This window comes from Pelmatolapia mariae, linkage group LG4 (genome assembly GCF_036321145.2).
Source record: "Pelmatolapia mariae isolate MD_Pm_ZW linkage group LG4, Pm_UMD_F_2, whole genome shotgun sequence".
NCBI lineage: Eukaryota > Metazoa > Chordata > Actinopteri > Cichliformes > Cichlidae > Pelmatolapia > Pelmatolapia mariae.
In genome coordinates, this window is record NC_086230.1 from 3418887 (window position 1) to 3438058 (window position 19172).

A 19172-nucleotide genomic window follows, 5' to 3' on the forward strand; every position below is an offset into this window, starting at 1 on the left:
TTTCATTTTAAAATAAATATCTATTTAGGACCTTTTTTTTTTTACCATGTCATACAGCAAATGACTGTGTTTGTTTAATTTGTTTATGAGAAGGTGGACAGCGGCCAGCTGGACAAAAGAGTACATCTTTTGTTTATGTGCAGGACCAGACTCTTTCGCTTTGTAAAGATTAGTCACTAACAGAAAATACAGGCGCAACAACACGGAGCCCCGGAGACGGTAAAAATGGCGGCTACGGATCAGGCTAAACCTCACACTCTTGTCCCGTGTGAATGATTTCCATTTATTTTTCTTTACACTGTATTTCCGGGTTATTTAAAAGCAAACGTTTTTAAATTTAGCTCTTGTAACAGTTCAAAGTGAAGAAACTACCAAGGCTGGATATGTGGTTGGGTCCGTTATCGTTAGTGGTATCTGTTGGGAACTCTACAGCAATAGGCTCTCTGATAAGCGTCCTCCCCCACTTCACCCTGCAGGGAAGTGATGTCAGACACATTCAGAGAAGTGCTGAACAGGGTCCTCACAGAGAGCAGACAAGGCAGCCAGAGGAAGAGGACCAGAGCAGAATCGTAAAAGTAACCTGCTCAAAATCCGCCTTCATCCGTGGAGAATTAAAGTGTATCGGCACAGAAGACACCAGGAGCAGAAAGTACAACGATTAACCTTTCCAGTGAACCTCATATTGTCACATTATGAAGTTAGGAATACTTTAAAACAAGAGGCGAAAGATTGTGAGTATCGACCTCATCCAACGACAGCATAGAGAAGAGTCAGTCCTTCGCCTGAATAGCTCGTTTGCGTTGGATGCTTTTGGCTGTGGTGCTTTTAAATAAGGCTGAGCTCTAAACCAGGACGTTTTTGGCTGTTTCCGAGCTAGCGAGCGTGCTTGCTAGCCGACTGAAGCTTGCTTACCATGGAGTTGAGAGTGGGTAACCGATACAGACTGGGGAGGAAAATTGGAAGTGGCTCTTTTGGAGACATCTACCTAGGTAAGTTATTGGCGGACAACATTTTTGTAGTGTTTCCCGTTGTTAGTCTCGTTATAATATAGACGTCTCTAACAATAAGTCATCTTCTCCGGGTTTCATATTCGAGCTCACAATCAATCAGCTGTTCTGTGTTTAGTCCCAGTAACGTTAGCTACTAAGCTATCAGTCTGTGTAGCAAAGGAGCTAGCAGTGACATCCGCTGCCATAAAACATTTGATAATAAACGATATCATTCTTCATTGTGTTTGACTTCGAGAGCATTTTCTCTGTTACAAGATTCAATTATTGTCCAAATTAATCGTCCTAACGATAAGAATTGACACTGACGGCTCTTGTGTAACTAAATGTCCACTGCCTATAGATAGCTAATGTATAGGTTTCCAGTCTTTGCTCCTCTGGAAGCAGCTGCAGCAGCAGTGATAGTCTCGAACAAAATAGCAGATCAGGCCACAGGCTTTCATTTAAGCTTTTTTGGTAACCGATATCCAGCGTTTATTTACTTAAGCTGAACATCCTTCTTTAAACACAACAGACCGGTTTAATTTCCTCCTCTTGTTCATAAATGCACTAAAAAGACTACCTTAGTGTTCTTGAGAAGTGAGCAGGATATGGTCCTTTATATCCTATAGATACTTTTGAAGACATCTTTATTTATTAAAATGGTAACCTAGTTATTCAATCTGTGAGGATGGTATATTTGGGACTGCATTTGATCAAAGGGGGCTCTATGGCCTGCTGAGACAGGCGGGGGTAACTTTGAGCATAGTACTGGTTGTTTGGTTTAAGGTACACGTTCATATAGTTTTTCATCTACACTTTTGGACTGCTGGTGGATCAGTCCTTACTGTAATGAACTGGATGTCCTTCCTCTGGCTTAGGTGAACAGTAGATGTTAAATATTATTTATTGCACAGGCTGTGTGGGCTAATACTGGCTGCTAGCAATGATGTAATTTATTGTGTGATGGGGGAAGTTGATAGTGGCAGAGGGAAGTGTATCTTCTTTGAGCTCTCCAACTGAGCTATGAATATAAATATGCAAAAAACATTCTCTAACAGGGCTTCGCCAGCTGCTGTAATGTGTTCTCTTGTGGCCATGTTGGAGGTTTTTGGCATCAGCAGTGGAGAACAGCTGATCACATTTTTGAGCTTAAAACCTAGTCATCTAAACAACAGTTTGTTCATTTGAGTCTTTTTCTCTGGTGGTGGACTGATTATTCTGTGACTGACGGCGATCTAATCAACCAGGAGAGAAAATGGTCAGCTCTGACTGCTGGGACTTGGTAACAATTGAGTATATGTTACACAGTATTAAGTGGAATGTTTCCGCTTACTCAGGAAACAGTGAGATAGGTACATATGATTGGTTAAATGTTTCATCATCAGTTTAATTTAATCACTAAGCATTTTGAATTTGCTGTCTAAGTTGGAATTGTGGTTTTCCTGTGATTGTATGACATGAAAGTCAACACGATCAGTCCGGTTGTAATAAATACACTGAGTTTCTGTTAAATTTTTAGGCTAACTTGTAACATTTTCTGTTATTTTTTTGAGTAAATTATAAAGTGTTAAACAGCACAACATGTAGAATTACACCAGCAGCATTTATTGTCCCTTCTTGAATTAGTTTTTTTTTTTTTCCCATGTAGTGTGTTAAGGTCTCAGTCTGACAGGACATATTTACCCCCAGTGTGAACACAGGAGCAGCTGACTTATTAGTTTATTCATATTTAAATTTTGCTTGAAAGGATAAAGTATGTGTTTGATTATTGGTTAACAAGCCCAGTTTCCTGTAGGGACAAAGCTGTGTACATAGTTTATATAGCGTTTTACCCAGACTTCTTGGTTTTTGACATTTTTCTTTGTGGAAAAAACGAATAACAACTTGTGAATGCCTAAAGATTTGGTGTCTGACGGCTGTTATGGTATATGATTTAATCATGTTGCCCTCCGCAGTATAGCAGATGACTTTTTAATCTGTGAAATCAGAAATTATGCAGGGTGGACTGCAGGTTTAACAAAGTGCTTAGATTCAGATTCATAAATGCGTTTATTTTTAAAACGCAAAGTTTTAAACAGAGCAAAGTGGAAGTTAATGCATCAACTGTATCCAGTTTGCTTTCCACGTGATGCGTTGTTTCGACTGATAGTGAGCTCGGCCAGCTGCTTGCATAATCACTTTGTGGTTTTGTCTCTCCCTCCCTTCCTCTTTTCTCCTCCAATTGGCTGGTGGATAATGTGATGTAACATTGTTAATCAGCCAGAACAGAGAGTCACGCATTGTGCAGAGGTGTTTTTCCAAGTCTTACAGCAATAATTTGCACTTTAAGTGAATAACTGAATTGAACAAGTCAAACACATTTGGAGAAGTAAAATCTCCAGGAAGTAAACAAATTCTTAAAAGTCTTGAGAAAATGAAACTTTGACAGTTTAGGTAACTGGATTTCACAGTCATTCCCACATTAAGGCTCCCACACAGTGTGTGAAAACAGCGCGTTAATAATGCTGACAATGTGTGAGCAGCTTGGCTGAGCAGTGGATTGTGCGAGAGATCGGTTGTTGTTAGCAGGATTGAGGTCAGCTCTTGGAGTGAAGCCTTGTACTCTGTGTGCTGTGACTGGACGCAAATGTGGACTGTCAAATATTCGGGTACAAGTGGTAGAATAGCTTTTCCACTTTTGAGAGGCTGTCACGACAAAATGCCAGTTATGCACAGAGCACACAAGCGCTTACTCAAGGTCTGAGTCATCTTGTATTTCCAAAGATCTCCCGTTTGAATCTCTTCTTGCTGTGTTATCTGTTGGGTGATGTGCATGTTGAAACACGGTTCAAAAATCCGGATGTGGCCTTTATCATTGTCCAAACTCCTTGAACTGTAAAGGTTTTCCCCTCATCACAGCACCAGACGTCAATACTTGTTTGGTATCGCCTGAAAAGGAGCATTCAAGTATTGCCAATATCTAAAGTTTAAACTTGGCAGATGGACAGACATGTTGGTCTTTCATTGGAGTTCTGTGGCCAATTACAGATTCTAACTTAGGCAAAGTTCTTTTGTCTTTCTGTTGTACAATTATTTTAATCAACAATTTAGAAATACGACTTATTGACTTTCTGTAGAGTTATTTAAAGTGAATGTATTTATACTTATTTTCAGCTAAATATTTTTATGCTTTGAATTTACTAGAGTAGTCTACAAAGTTGAGGTTTTAAATAGTCCTGTTGTTTTGCGGCCTTGGTGTAGGTCTAAATTTGCCAAAAATAAACAATTTTATAAATTTCCTGTCTGACAGCAGCATGGAGCCTGAGCTTTCGTTTCACAATGACTGCTTGTAAATACACTTGCCTTATTAGTGGCCTTTTTAATATAAGAATCCACCTTATAAATGCAAAGTACCTTCATAGCTAGCTCTGCCCGTTCGTATTAAACGCTATCGTGGCAGCTTGAATGACCTGAATACCCTTCAGATCTGGAAGAGTTGCTGCTTCAGTACATACCCTGCATAGACGTACATACTCTACCTCAGCCTGTTACTTAGCTACCTGAGACTTGTCTAACATTTTTCCAGCTTTTGATTTTTGAAAAGCTTCCAGTAGAGTATACCAAAAGGGATGGGTCTGCTTACACAAGGAAAAATAACAGTGAGGTTGCTATAAGGCTGCCATAATAACAAAGAACCTAAGACATGCTCAGAACTAATGCTGGCGGTGAGTCAGTCTTCAAACTGATGACGTGTTTCGTTGCTTCCCATCTGCCGTGTTGTGGTGTCAACAGTAGCTATAATGACGCTGTCTCATCCAGCCCAGAAACTTTGGTATTGAGCAATCTTGAGTCTTTTTTTTTTTTTACTGAGCGTAGAATATGTTAATGCAGCCTAAATTAAGCCTTAGTTCAATGGAGTCCTCGCACTGAAGACTTGAACCACTGCAGTCTTGGTCATCTTCTGTGTGAAATGCCAGCTTAGACCTGTTGCACTATGCTTCAGCATTATTGGGGATCGCTGGTCTGACTGGTTTTACTTGGATTGTGTTGCCTGTGCTGTCAGTTTCTCTGATTTACTCTCTGCCTGTTTGCCTCGATCATGGTAGTCTGTAATATATTTCTATTACGCTTATGGCAAAAAACCACCTTTGATTCTATAAAGTGTGTTAATGCTGAGTTTTGTTTTTATTCCTATATAGTCATTACAGCACAGTTTTGTGCGCTGGTCTCGTTGCAAATCTCGTCAAATATTTGCATATTTAGCCTGCCTGTGTTTGTTTGTGAGCCAGTGTGGAGAGACATGTCAGAACACGTTTCACAAGCAGGACTGCACTTGATAGAAACACACACCATGTACATACACACTGTGTTTTTTTTTTTTTTGTTTTGTTTTGTTTTCCACTGACAAACACATCTATGCCCCCAGCCTCGCCTTTAAGACGATGTGGTTGAGAGAAGGGGGTTGTGGGTGGGTGGAGGTCGGGGACTACATTCTCTAGGAAATGTGTCCAGGCAAATCACATTCCTATGATGCAAGAGAGCAGACACCACAGTCAAACACACGCTAGTTCTCCCCATAAAGAGGCTTTGAAGCCTTTTCATTGTGGCTGCTGATTGATTTATCGATCGATTGGCCGAGCACATACTGGATTAAATAATTATTTCGAGTTAAGTGTCTTTGTGTTGTACTGAAAGCTTTAATAGGGTAGAAACGCTAAGGGTGTGTTTTTAAAAACTAAACATATTTTGCATAACTATGCAACTGGATTTCTATAAAATTATGTCAATCCACCAATGAATAATAGATTACTGCATGTTCAGGAACTACTCTGGCATTTCAAATAGGAGAACATTAATTCTGCAGGGAAATCCATAAAGAAATGTTTATTTAGATTGTTGTGGGTTCTCTGTGCCAGCTAGATCTCATGTATTCTGCCTGGGATCCACATATACAACATGTATATGCATGCAAATATTCGTACATTACATTCCATGCAATGAAATCACATACAGCAAGTTACAGCATTTCAGTCCACAGTGGGATATGTACCTGAAAAGTGTATGATGTTAATGCATTATCACAATGCATTATTGTTTACTGTGAACAGAAGTCAGTATCTGTTACACTAAAATACTGATACAATGGACTGTGTGTACATGAGGAACAATTCTGAGAACTTACATTTAAAAAGAATCAGCCAGGAAAAAATGGGAGGAGCCAAATGCAGGTGGCTGTGAGTTTTAACCAAGCAGGTTGAAGATACTGTTATCTGAAAGAAATCGTATTAAAAATTTCTCTGCTTGGTGAGAAAAAGTGACATTGATGATGCAAAATTGGTTCTGCTTCTAGTTTTATAGGATATGTAAGAAAATGTATGCTAAGAGAGAAAAATATTTCTGAGTGCAGATGACCAAGCGATTTGGATAAACTTTAAAGTAACTGTCTCGAATGATTTGACAGTGGGTTTGGATTGCTAGCTTGGAGTAGATCAAAGTCTAATTTAACTGCATAGATGAGGAGCAGCAGGTGCATCATGCATGCACATGCAGCTTTAAAAAACCCGAAATAAATATGAAGTCCTCTTCACCCTGTTTGTATTGTTCTTGTATTAAAAACTTTGATTAAGCAGTTATGGTGTAAGTTGGAAGCCCCACCCATGAATGCTACTCGTTCCAGCTGAATGACATCATTTAGAGTTGTCTGATACACCATTGGTTGGCCTACATGATTGAACAGTTCCTTGTGTGAGATCCTGTATGCGTGAGAGTGTGTGTAATGGCATTACATAACCTGGTGTCCAGTTGCTGTTTTCATGTGGAGGGAACTGGCTTCTATGGCTGTGTTTGGGAAGAAACGAGTTTGTCAGTTTGAGAGCAATTTCCCAAAATGCTCGACTGTGTGAAACAGTATCTAAATGTAAGGATAGTTGTGAGGAATAAGAGCGTAGATGTATGAAAGAAGAGCAGGGTACAAGTACATCCAGTACACAAAATTGTCTGGTGTATCTTACACTTTGGCTGGCTTTGCTGTGTTAATAACCACTGATATTTCCTTGTGTACCCAAGCAGGGCTTCCTAACTTCATCCACCAGCCAAGCGCTGGTTTATGATTTTTCTGTGACATGTTGATAAAGCAAACCTTTAAATGACAACGCAGCACATCAACTGCTGCTTTTAAAGTAGTGAATGACATTGATCTAATGGACTGGTTACTTGTTTTCTTGATTTATCAGAGGCTTATGGCACAGCTGATGATGCAATATTGGTTTATCTGCTAATGCTGTAACTTGGTTTCTAAATTACTTGTCAGCTAGAACAGTCTAACTTTCTACTTTGTCCCTTCCTCATTTTTCCCAAAATCCACAAGACTTTACTATTGCTCCATATCAGGACCACTGCTCTTCTCTCTATATATTAAGAACCTTAAAAATTAATCAATTGCTTCTATTTTTATGCAAATGATATGCAGTATTTCCGTATCATCAGATCAGTATGTGTCATTTAAAACTCACACTGAAAGGCATTATGTAAGACTAAATCTTGTTTCTGTCCAAGTGAGGAAACTTGATCTCTGAAGGTTTTTTTTTTTTTAAACCTTTATTGGATTATGGCGATCTGCTCTTTGTAAATGCACCAGGCCTGGGCGCCGGTTTGAGCAGGCAGCCGCGTGCTGTATGGCTGAGAGCAGCCGGCCCGGATTTGAGTCCGACCCGCGGCCCTTCCCCTCTCCCGCTTTCCTGTCATTTCTTCACTGTCAGTAAAGCTGAAAAATGCAGCAGGCCAGGAAGGACCTAAGGAAGTTGGATTCTGTCTGTCATTGTGCTTTTCATGTTATTGCTAGCTGTCCTGTCCTGTCCTACATCATTCTGTGTGTTGCAATCTCTGTTTATCTACAGATTTCCCCATTGGTTGTTTTTTAGCTATAAATTGTCGCTAGTTCCTCCTTATCTGTATGTGTAAAAACCACAAACGGTACAGCATACAGGGTTTTAAGGTTGCTGTTGTAATAATCGGTTATTTTGTACGATTCACATGTTTGTATCCACTTGTCTGTACTAAATATCATTTGTATTTGTTTCTTGCTATATAATGTGTTGTATTGTTGTAACTCCTGCTGCCCTATTGCCCAGGTCCGTCTTGGAAAATCGGCATAAATGAAGGACAATAAGATGATAATAAAAACGACATTTGTTATCTTCATCATTAAATTGTATAACCATGACAGAGTTGTGTTGGACTTTGACATGACAATAATACTCCCTTGATTGTGTTGACCCCTGACGCAGTGCTCATTGTTCATATTGTTGATTAGATACTGTTGGGTTTTATTAATTAAATGTAGGTTCTGACTGAATGTGTAATGCATCTTCATGCAGCTAACCCCTCTGCTGTTTTGCCTAGGTACTGATATCTCTGTTGGAGAGGAGGTCGCCATCAAATTGGAATGTGTCAAGACCAAACACCCACAGCTCCACATAGAGAGCAAAATCTACAAGATGATGCAGGGTGGAGGTACTGTACACTATGACACTCACTTTACACACATGCATCCATGCAGCTTTTATAAGTTCCTCATCCTTTTAAAGTACTTGGGTGGAGGCTGGTTTACACTTTTGTCATTATAAACCATAGGCCACAAAGAAAATGCTCCGTACTGGCTGTCTGGTAGACATTGGTAAAGGATGTTTGTTCATTCATTTTCTTCTGTTATTAAAGTGACCCTCCTGAACTGAACACCACCCAATAGCTGGGTGCTTAAAGCACACACCAAATGATTTTTCCCTTCCTTTTTCCTCCATTCCCTCTATTAATCACTTCTGACACCAGTTTTTTGTAAGCATAAAATTAGCATTGTAATTGTAATGATAATGTCCATGAACTGTTTGGGCTATCTGACATTATGGAATACAGTTACCGAGTGCTCCAGCGATACTCTGAGTCATTTGTTTACCGTTGGCTCTCACATCATCAGCTGCTAGTATCTCCTCCTCGTGTACCTTGTTGTCAGATCACTTGTTGGATGGTCAGTTTTTCCTGTAATTTTTGCACACATGTCATACAGTTTCAACTCATCTGTCATAGCTGTTGTTTCACCACTTTGACTTTAAACAAAAAGTAGAGATTAGAATAAGATGAGACTTTATTGATCCCACAACGGGGACATTTTTGCGTTACCTCAGCTCAGGTACAGATATCAGAAGGAAAATACAAAAAATACAAACAAATAAAAAATAAGTAATATAATACACTATATACAACGGTAGCATACACAGTATGTCATTATGGATATGGTTGTGGAAATATGCAAGACATAAACTATATAGCTTAACATAACTATTCTACCACTACTATTCCTATGTATAGACATGTACACGCACACACATGTACACACTAACATTAAGATTTTAAATCACATAAAAGATAAATACACGAGTGTTGAGCCATGCAGGAGAAAGAGTTATTTACTTCAGTAAAGCTGGAAAGCTCTTTACAGTTCAAGCTTCATAAATCGAGGACTGATGTGGAGACTGTTGGAAAAACACAAGTAACACCTTTTTTCTATCGTATTCGGTAACAGGTTACAACTACATTTTCATGGAAGCAGGCCATCCTCAAAATGCACCACTGATACTAAAAAATATTCAAATTTGCACAGTATCGTGGCACGCTAAACACTTCAAGCTGTACTTATCTCCTGTTGGTGTTGAAGAAACCAAAAGAAAAATGATTTGCATATAGTTTGTATTTAGGAGAAATTTCTGTTTGGGAAAAAATACTTACTGTTACCATGTCGATAGACACCGTGAATGGTTCCTGTTGATTTTTTTTTATTTTTTTTTTTTAGTTTAAACCAAAGTGATCATTCAGTCTAGCTAACTGGCTTATAGCCCGACTACTAGCATAGCTTAAAGAACCCCTTGTGCCACTGCAAGGGTACCAAGAGCAAAGGAAAAGAACATCTGACTCTGAAACATGCTCACACACTTCCAACGTGAAAGAAGCAAGAAAGGACTTGCTGCTTTGAGTCAGTAAGCATGGGTAAAGTTTGTTTAATTGTTCTGCCAGCTCAGTAGTGTCTGCAACATCATACCTAGGGTAGACTTGTTTGCATGTTTGTATTTCTGTACCTCATACTGTATAGTACTACACTATTACTGTGTGGCATGAAATGTACATTTTGAAATGTATTTTTCTTTGGTGACTTATTGATTTATGTCGTCTATGCTACTGGCGTCTGCCTTTAAAACAGTAAACTTTAGAAGTCAGCAGTTTGTCCGTATGCACAGCTATGTTAGATTTATTAGGGCACAGTAGCCGACCCAGACTGTGAGATGTATTTGTGTTTGTATGTATATAAATAGCTTATGCTGTGTGTGTGTTGCTGAGCACCAGCATTTTGTTGCTGCTTGCCTGTAGAAGGAAATGCCAGATGGCCTATTCGCCTTGGCAGGGTCACCGGCTCCTATGAAACCAGCTGGCCTCTGTGTATGAGGGCAGGAGTCGAGCCATTTTTATTATTTGGAGTTGCATAGGTTTGTTTTTTTTAATAAATAATGCATGCAGGGTAAATGTGTTATGCATTGCCTGTTTACATGTACACAGTGTGACTTGCTTACTTGGAAAAACCCCTTCATGACAGAAATCAGAAAAGTGTGTACGTGCGCTGCACTAATTGTGTTTGCTCAAAAACCTCAAAACACACAAGCTTGTCTGTAATACGATCCACACAAAAGGAAAATGACATTGCACAAGTTCATAGTGTGAAGACCTGACATCATTGCTAAACACTGCCATCAGCAGTGACAGTTGATCAGACTCACATACGTCTGTAGACTTGTGCAGATTTTACCCCGAAACGTGTTCACCTGTGCACATGTTTAAAACAACAAAAATAAAAACGGAGTAGAAATACTGTTATGCATACACACAAGGAGGGAAATCTACTTTGTTCAGGAGAAAGTTTGTAATTTTAATCCCTTAACACAAAAAAGGGATTAAAATTACAAACTTTCTAAGTGAATGTTTCAAAAATGGTTTACCCATGGTGCCCCTCTGCAAACAACCCAACAGCAAACCTCATGGTTGCATCACAGATTGACACATTATGGCAGACAGTTTTTGAAACCAAAAATGACAACAATTCTAGTTTTAGTTTACCAAAGGTTTGTTATTCTTGTTTTTTCTGATCACTGCCCCATATAGCATATTGACCAACATGTAATTATGAGCATAATGTGTTAATATGTGTGCAACCATGAGACTTGCTGTTGGGTTGCTTTAACAGAAGACGTGATTGTGGAGGAGTCACAGCTGTCAGTACTAAACACGCTTGACCTTTGGCTTCCTTATACAGGCCTGTAAAGTCCTATATTTGACTTTTAGGATTCTGATTTGAGGACATGCACATTCCAGCCTTAATAGTGGCTGCAGTTTCATCAAGTTATTACAGTTTAGTGTCAGCTTGTGGTTCTCACTGAAGTGCCAGCATGAACAAAATGGCACCAAATCAAACTATAAATGTAACCCTTGTGTTCCCTACATTTCTTGCAGTGGGTATTCCAACGATAAAATGGTGTGGCGCTGAGGGTGACTACAATGTGATGGTCATGGAGCTGCTGGGTCCCAGTCTGGAAGACTTGTTCAACTTTTGCTCTCGCAAGTTCAGCCTGAAGACAGTCCTGCTGCTGGCTGACCAGATGGTGAGTTCCCAAAAGGAAAAAGAAAGGGAATAAAATGAGGAATGCTGGTCCTACACTTGATGTTAAAGATGCATCACAAATTGTACATACAGTAGTGCAGGACGGTCTAATGTCTTCACTGATTTCAAATATCTACTTTGGTTAAGCTCCTGGAATGACCCCTCGTGTTAATTTTTAACCACCGTTTTTCCTTCCAGATCAGCCGAATTGAGTACATCCACTCCAAGAACTTCATCCACAGAGACGTAAAGCCAGACAACTTCCTGATGGGCCTGGGCAAGAAGGGAAATCTCGTCTACATCATCGACTTTGGCCTGGCCAAGAAATATCGTGACGCACGCACGCACCAACACATCCCCTACCGCGAGAACAAGAACCTGACAGGCACCGCCCGCTACGCCTCCATTAACACACATCTGGGCATTGGTAAGACCGACCTCCTCAAAGCTGGTGATTAATAACTCTGATTCGTCCAGATCCCGACTGACCTGGCTCTCTCTCTGCATTTACAGAGCAGTCCAGGCGGGATGACTTGGAGTCACTGGGATACGTCCTTATGTACTTCAACCTGGGGTCTCTGCCTTGGCAAGGCCTTAAAGCTGCCACCAAGAGGCAGAAGTATGAACGCATCAGCGAGAAAAAAATGTCGACACCCATTGAGGTCCTCTGCAAAGGCTACCCGTGTAGGTTCTAGTGCTCTTATGTACCTATGAATAAAGGCACCACATCAGAGTGTTAGCCAACACTAATGTTTTAAACACCTCTTTGTCCCCAAAGCCGAGTTTGCCACCTACCTGAACTTCTGCCGGTCTCTGCGGTTCGACGATAAGCCCGACTACTCATACTTGCGCCAGCTCTTCAGGAACCTCTTCCACAGACAGGGATTCTCCTATGACTACGTCTTTGACTGGAACATGCTGAAATTTGTAAGTTATAGCTTCACATCTAAGAAGACTTTCTTTGTGCTTTTCACTACTGTCTTACTTTAATTATATAAGTGCTTTCGTTAGAAGGTTGTGCCAAAAACAAACAGTGTTTCTTAGGAATTTCATTGGCAAGCAGAATGTGAGTCAAACTTTAGAAGAACTGGGTGATGTGTACTTTCTGTTTACAACTGGAACATCAGCATTCTCAGTGACATAAACGCAGCTATAAACATGTTGTGTAACACATAATTTTAAGTTGAGCTTCCACTGTTAAATGGCCTCGCGTAAACTGCTTAATCCACCATCATTCTGCCTAGATGCATTTTCATGCAGCATGTTTTGTTATTTTGTTTATTTTTTTTTAAGTTTGCAGCTGTCTTAAAGGTTAATAACCTCAGCTGTCTTGTGTGTCAGGGTGCCAATAGGGCCGTGGAGGATGCAGAGCGGGAGCGTCGGGAACGGGATGAGAGAATGAGGCACAGCAGGAACCCCGGGGCCAGAGGTATGGCCTCGGCCTCAGGAAGAGCCAGAGCCCCTCAGGAAGTTGCAGCCCCCTCCCCGCTCAACCCCGCCTCACACACAGGTGAGCAAAAAATACAATGTTTTGTTTTTCCTTCTCTTTAAACAGTTGCTGAAATATTTAGCCTACCTTGTACCTTTTCTTTGTCTTTCAGGTATGGAGAAAGAGAGGAAGGTGAGCATGCGCCTTCATCGGGGAGCCCCTGTCAACATTTCCTCGTCAGACCTGACAGGACGCCAGGAAACATCCCGCATGTCCTCACAGGTAACACGAACTGCGTTACAAATATTATGTTGAAAATCCACAAGAGACAGCTGTTTGCAGCCACATTTCTTTAGGCTGTGGTATATCTCAAGTGACTGAGTAGCAGGGTACACGCTGTGCGGGTTGGCAGACCATAAAACATTGTCGTTAGAAACAATCGGTTTACTGGGAGGACTTTATGATTGCGTGTCAGTTAATAAGAAGAACTTGAATCATTTGTGCTCAGTTGCCCAACAAATCCTGAAAACAGGAAGCGTCTAGCATAAGAGAACATAGTGTTTGTGCAGACAGCACATGCATGTTCTCCTTTTCCCTCTGTTCAAACTGAACAGTATCTGTACTGGTTCATTTCCACTGACGTGCACGCAGTCCTTCCCAGTTTGTAAAATGAGCGTAAAAGCACTCATGGAGCATAGGAGGTCATTGTTTAAAGGCTTCATTAAGTCCTTTGTTCTCTTCTTTGCGTGGACCTCCACGCCCCCCAGAGGGCAAAGTGGAGAACTGCTGAACAAATGAAAAGAATCAGTCTCCTCCAGTCACTTTGATGTTTTTGTTTCTTTTCTTAATCGAGTGTTTAAAAAGTGAAACATTTCTGTGTATTATCCCACACACAGACACAGGATAAGACATTGCATGTCAGTTTCATACTAGTTACATTTATCCATGAATAAACCATAATTAACTTGTTTCTATAGCTTTATGGAGCATTCGTTTAATGTTGTGGCAGTAGGATGATGAAGAGAAAATTCAAATATAGAACACCAAGTCTGTTGTGAAAATAGGAAAGTTAAATGCAACTTTTGTTTATTCAGAACAAAAACAAAGAAGTGTTTCCAAGGACAACCAATGGAGGCCGGTGATTTGTCCTTAGGTAGGCATCCAGCTCATTTATGCTTCTGGCTGGCTCCTGATTGGTCAGTTTGTACCTGCTGCACTGGCTTCTTCAGCATATATACAAGAGTATATTCACAGGAAAACACAGCCAAAGTAGTACGTGAACTTCAGTGTGAATTATACTTCAGCGGGAAAGCTGCATCGCAACTTATGAAGTAACCAGAAGCTGACGCGCACCTCCTGGGAAATGTAATCACACGTCAGGTCGACGTAGCCTCCAGCAACCTGAACAGTGAAGGTTGTGGTGTGGGGGAAGTGGCGTTTCCAGCTACATTGCAAATTGGGATGTAGATTTCCAGCTGAAGTCTAAAATCAAGCCCAAGTGTTATCTTTACTTGCGCAGTGTCTCCTCTACACAGAATGTAAGAATGAGTGGGGAAGAGAAACTGTGCAAACGCAGTTTAGATTCAGCTCTGCACACAGAAGCTTCATCAGTGCTCGTCTTTTTTGCAGTGACGATCATATTCATTTCCAAGGGTGCAAATATGCAAGCATGGTCTGCATGGGTGGATGTAGCCAACATGCTGTCACCTGTTTGCTTCGGGGCTGCACAGTTCAGGACTGTACTGTTGTGTTGTGGCTGCAGCCATCTTGTTTTATTTGTTTTTGGAGTCAGGTTTGTCTGTGGGTGAGAGTGGTTATTAGCTAATACAGCCAAGCTTGTTTAGCAGGCTGGGCTGAAACTGTACTTTTGTAATCCACAGACACAGATATCTGCTAATTAGTGCCGAGTAATGAATCAAATCTTTCGTTGTAATTCAGTGAAACTAAAGTACAAACTTTTTGGAAAATTTTGTGAAAGTGAGGCTTGGCTGTGTGTTACAGCTCCTCCTTTTGTTAATGAAGGCAGTCACATCCACATGTTTGTATCAGTCTGTAAACATTTTCACTTTTAAATATAACGTTAGCCTTTTTAGCACAGGAGTGTTATGGCTCACTGTTGGAGAGGATCTGCCGTGTGGGCACTTCTTGCTGTCTTTATTTTTTTAGCCTCTGAGGTTGCTCCTTGCCTACATCGAACTATGATGGGGCATTGAATATTAACTGAATCTTATTAGTATTAATATATTGGATATTTGGTAAAATAAATAAAATAAAATGGGCTATTTCAGTGTTCATTCTAGCCCAAGGTTTTGAGCAGAACTCTAGTATGCAGTGTTTGCGCTAAGCTAGGCTGCTGGCTGTAGCATCATAGTAACCGTGCAGTAACTGTAACTTCCAATGATGTGCTCCCTGCTCTAACGGTGACGTTACTTTTCTTTCAGGCTCTGTCCCGGGTCACACCAAGCGGCCTCCAGTCTGCAGCCCCTCGGTGAAACCCTCTCATCCAGCTGTGCACCATGGAGGCCTCAACATGCACCACCTGCAGCCACACACACACACACACACACTTTACACACAACACACTTACACATATGAACAGGACTTTGCAGATTACACGGAGGACTTACCAACGATTGCACAAGTATCTGGCTACGCCCCTGTTCACTCGACAGAAGAAGAGGTGCACAGCCAGAAATGAGTGTGAGTGTGTGTATGTGACAGAGAGATGGGCAGGTGGAGTACGGTTTGGTTGCCTTAACAACAATTTGGGCAAAGTAGCAGCCGCAGCATCTCTTCTTCTCCGTGGGAAGATTTGGAACCCCCCCCCTCCTCCTCCTGCCTCCCCCTCGCTGTTGATGAAGCCATGGATTCACTTCTCTGTGGCATCATCTTCCTGTTTTTTCTCCCCCAACTTTTGTTTTTACTTATTTTTAATCATTAAGAGAAATTGTACTGCACCAGCTGGTCAGACTTCACAAGAGAGAATGACATGTCTGTTAGCTGTCAAAATTAGCCTGTGGGATTTATTAAAACTACCAGAGACACGTGATCCATCGTGGCAGTGTTGAAGAGCAGTGCCTCAACTCTATTTTTGTGTCCTGAAAGACTGTTTAAATCCCACAAGTGGACATATTTTTCTTTTATTTTGTATTTTAGGTGTTTGAGGTTTAGCTCTACAGTTACATTAACAGGGGATTTAATGTTCTCTTTGCAATGATCCCAATGGTATGAGTAGATGTTTTGGGGTTTTTGTTTTTGTCTGCGTCCACCTCAGGTGCGTTGCAACCAGGACATTGTAGTAAATCCAAAAAAACCATACAGCACATATAGTGTGGCTGCGGAGGGAAAAGCTGTGAATGAAACGGTGATCTAGTCTGGAGGCTGGTGTGTCCGCACCGAACGGATGAGAAATTGTTTTTAAACTCAGTGCATAGTGATGTGGTTTTTGTGTGTTTGTGTGGTTCTGTCTTAGGGTTATCTTAGGGTTGTACAAGCTTCAAATGGTTGTGGGATAAACATGTTGAGGGTATTTCTTTTTTTTTTTTGTCTCCTTTGCCTCCTCAACCTCACTCTAGACCATCTGTCCATCTGCTTCCAAAGATTTTTTTGTTTTGTTTTTCACGCGTACTTTGACAGCTTTCTTCATAAACCTTAATAAACACTCATGGATGATTTCAATCAGAATTCACAGGATGTTGCAGCCTCCTTGTCTCCACGTGCGTCTCTAGTAGAAGCCACAAAAACGAATGTCTCAAACGTTTTAAGTAAACGCAGCAGAACTGCAAGACAGAAACTTAAAGGATTAATTACATTGGAGGAAAGGCTCCAAGGCAGTTTAATGACTTGGATTTTACTGATACCCAGTTTGTTACATCGCAAAGTATTTTACATCATGGTTGCACAGTGCAGCTGAAGCCGCTTGGATAAGATGTCTTTGATTTGCCTTAAATGGGTGTTTCACAGTTTTTTAACAAATCGATGTTTAACTCTGTGGGTGGAACAGCTACTTGAACTGTGAAAACACGCTTTTACACTCAAACCTGATTTCATACGTGCACTGCAGCCCTCACCTAGTAGAGATCACACATTAGCTGCTGTTTAACCTGCCGACTCTCCAGTCCGTGCGTGTGGTATTGGATTGCAGCTAATATTCCAGTGTGTTCCCCACCAGTGTGTGCTGCCTCCAGAATGCACTGGGTCACCTAAACACAGCGGGCGTCTCTGAGCCGACTGTGCTGCCATGTCTTACGTGTGAGAAAAACAGCTGTACGTTTAAACCATTCATCTTCAAGTCTGATTTTGCAAGTGCCACAACTTTCTGTGAGCTAAAGACTAAATTACTGAGGTTACCTTTTAAAAAGGTAGATTCTGGTAATGTGCTTTCCTCAAGCTGGGATCCATTCTGCCGATAGCAAGTTAAAGATAAAATGAAAAAATGCCACAACTCTTCAGATGTCATGGCCTCAGTTTGTACCTCCTGGTAGTATTTGATCCTGCATTTGTTTGTTTTTTCCTTCACAGTTTAGAATTCTACTGTGCAGCCTATGTTGCAATGACTTTTAAAAGTAATTGGCATAGATGGAGCTTGATTTAAAGAAAATAAAGATCATTAGTTTCAGTCTGGTGCTGACCCACATCAGAGGGTCTGGCAAATAATGTGAAAGTTTGTGTAGAAAATGGACAGGATTGGTTTAAAAAGGATGATTTTGGAGACAAATGAAGCAAGTATTAATTAAAAAAGGGTGGGCGGGGCGGGTTGGATGAGTCCCAGTGGTACTAAAAGCCACGCACGGCTCCTCTCTGTGGCTCGATCTGAATCGTGCACATTTTAAAGTAGAAAACTGTCGATGTGGTACACTGATTGCAACGTAACGTAGGCCGATGTTCTGTAGTTAAAGGGGAAAGGGGTTGTCGTGGTATTTTGTACTCGTCGTTGTGTATAGGATGCGCCTACTTTGTCTACCAGGTCCACATGAGCCGCTGGTTTTGGATGATGACGACAGTGTATGGAGGGAATGGGAATGCCTCACTCCATTAGAATTCCTGCTAAGGCAGTTTTTGTTTCATACACTTCACCTGTGGGCTTGAAAATCAAAAAAGTGATGCATTAACTTGTTCGTTTCACTGATGGCTATAATAAATGCAAGTACAATTTACATGGGATAGATTTTGCAGTCTGCCTCACGCAGTTCTCTTTTTGTCAGTTTTGCTTTGAACTGTGCGTTGTGGAGATGGTTGCTCATGTCCCAAAATGCGTCTTTCTGTGGATCATGGGAAATCGTTTCTTTTCACTCCCACCTCAAAACTTTTGCTCCTCATTTGTAATACCACTGTATTTGTGTATTTTAAAATTGTTTAAATAAATTAAGTACTTGTATGTGTGTGTGGTGTTTTTATTTCATTTTTATTTTTATTTTTTTTATATTGTGTCAGTGTGTTTCACTGTGAGACCCTTAGGAACAGTCATGCTGAGGAGGTAATCTATCAATTTAAACCAGCTGTGTTGGATCAAGGACGCATCTAAAACCTGCAGGACCCCGGCCCTCGAGGCCTGGAGTTCCCCGTGGAGGCTCTGCATCTTAAATAAAGGAACTGACAAAAAAGGATTTGGTAAAAATAACAGCAGTGTCTGAAAAACGTATATGACAATATCCATCATTTGAGTCGAAGAGAGGATGATTGTTCCCTCAAAAAGAAGCAAAAATCAGATGTAAGTCATAAGCGAGGCATAACTGCCCGAGTAGACATAATGTACATGTCACATTAATGCCCAGATATTTGAGCCCAGCACATTTAAGGTTAAAGGACAGAGCTGTTGTGTTTATGTGGAAACCACTTTCTTTAGTGGTTTAGAAAAGACAAGATATAGGATCAGTCACACAGACTATTGTCATAAGTAGGCAAGAAGTGCCTAGGCAAGGCTGTCAGGGAGATTACATAGACAAGAACTATTTATGGAATGCAGAAAGAAATGTGGCTTAGGAGGTAGAGCAGGGCATCTACTAACTGGAAGGTTGGTGGTTCGAGCCCTGGCTGTTCCAGTCTGCGTGCCAAATGTCCTTGGGCAAAATACTAA

General features: G+C 40.9%; 1 protein-coding gene across 2 annotated transcripts; it reads left to right on the top strand.

The window, feature by feature from the left end:
- Positions 1 to 501: 501 nt before the first annotated feature.
- On the top strand, positions 502 to 18473 carry csnk1da (casein kinase 1, delta a). 2 transcript variants are annotated; one of them, XM_063471136.1, is made up of 9 exons: positions 502 to 989; positions 8370 to 8480; positions 11520 to 11668; positions 11866 to 12094; positions 12181 to 12351; positions 12446 to 12594; positions 13009 to 13177; positions 13269 to 13378; positions 15538 to 18473. In XM_063471136.1, the coding sequence occupies exons 1-9, from the start codon at positions 914 to 916 to the stop codon at positions 15586 to 15588; spliced, it is 1215 nt and encodes a 404-aa protein (XP_063327206.1). In that variant the 5' UTR covers positions 502 to 913; the 3' UTR covers positions 15589 to 18473. The 2 variants fall into 2 exon arrangements, with proteins under 2 accessions (XP_063327206.1, XP_063327207.1); XM_063471137.1 differs by lacking the exon at positions 502 to 989 and adding an exon at positions 2179 to 2271.
- The last annotated feature ends 699 nt before the right edge of the window (positions 18474 to 19172 follow it).

Bases quoted from the DNA above. Each gene is read 5' to 3' on its own strand.
- csnk1da (XM_063471136.1), top strand. From the start codon at position 914: ATGGAGTTGAGAGTGGGTAACCGATACAGACTGGGGAGGAAAATTGGA. The intron at 8,481-11,519 runs GTACTGTACACT...CATTTCTTGCAG, and splicing joins CAAGATGATGCAGGGTGGAG to TGGGTATTCCAACGATAAAA. The intron at 12,352-12,445 runs GTAGGTTCTAGT...TTGTCCCCAAAG, and splicing joins CCTCTGCAAAGGCTACCCGT to CCGAGTTTGCCACCTACCTG.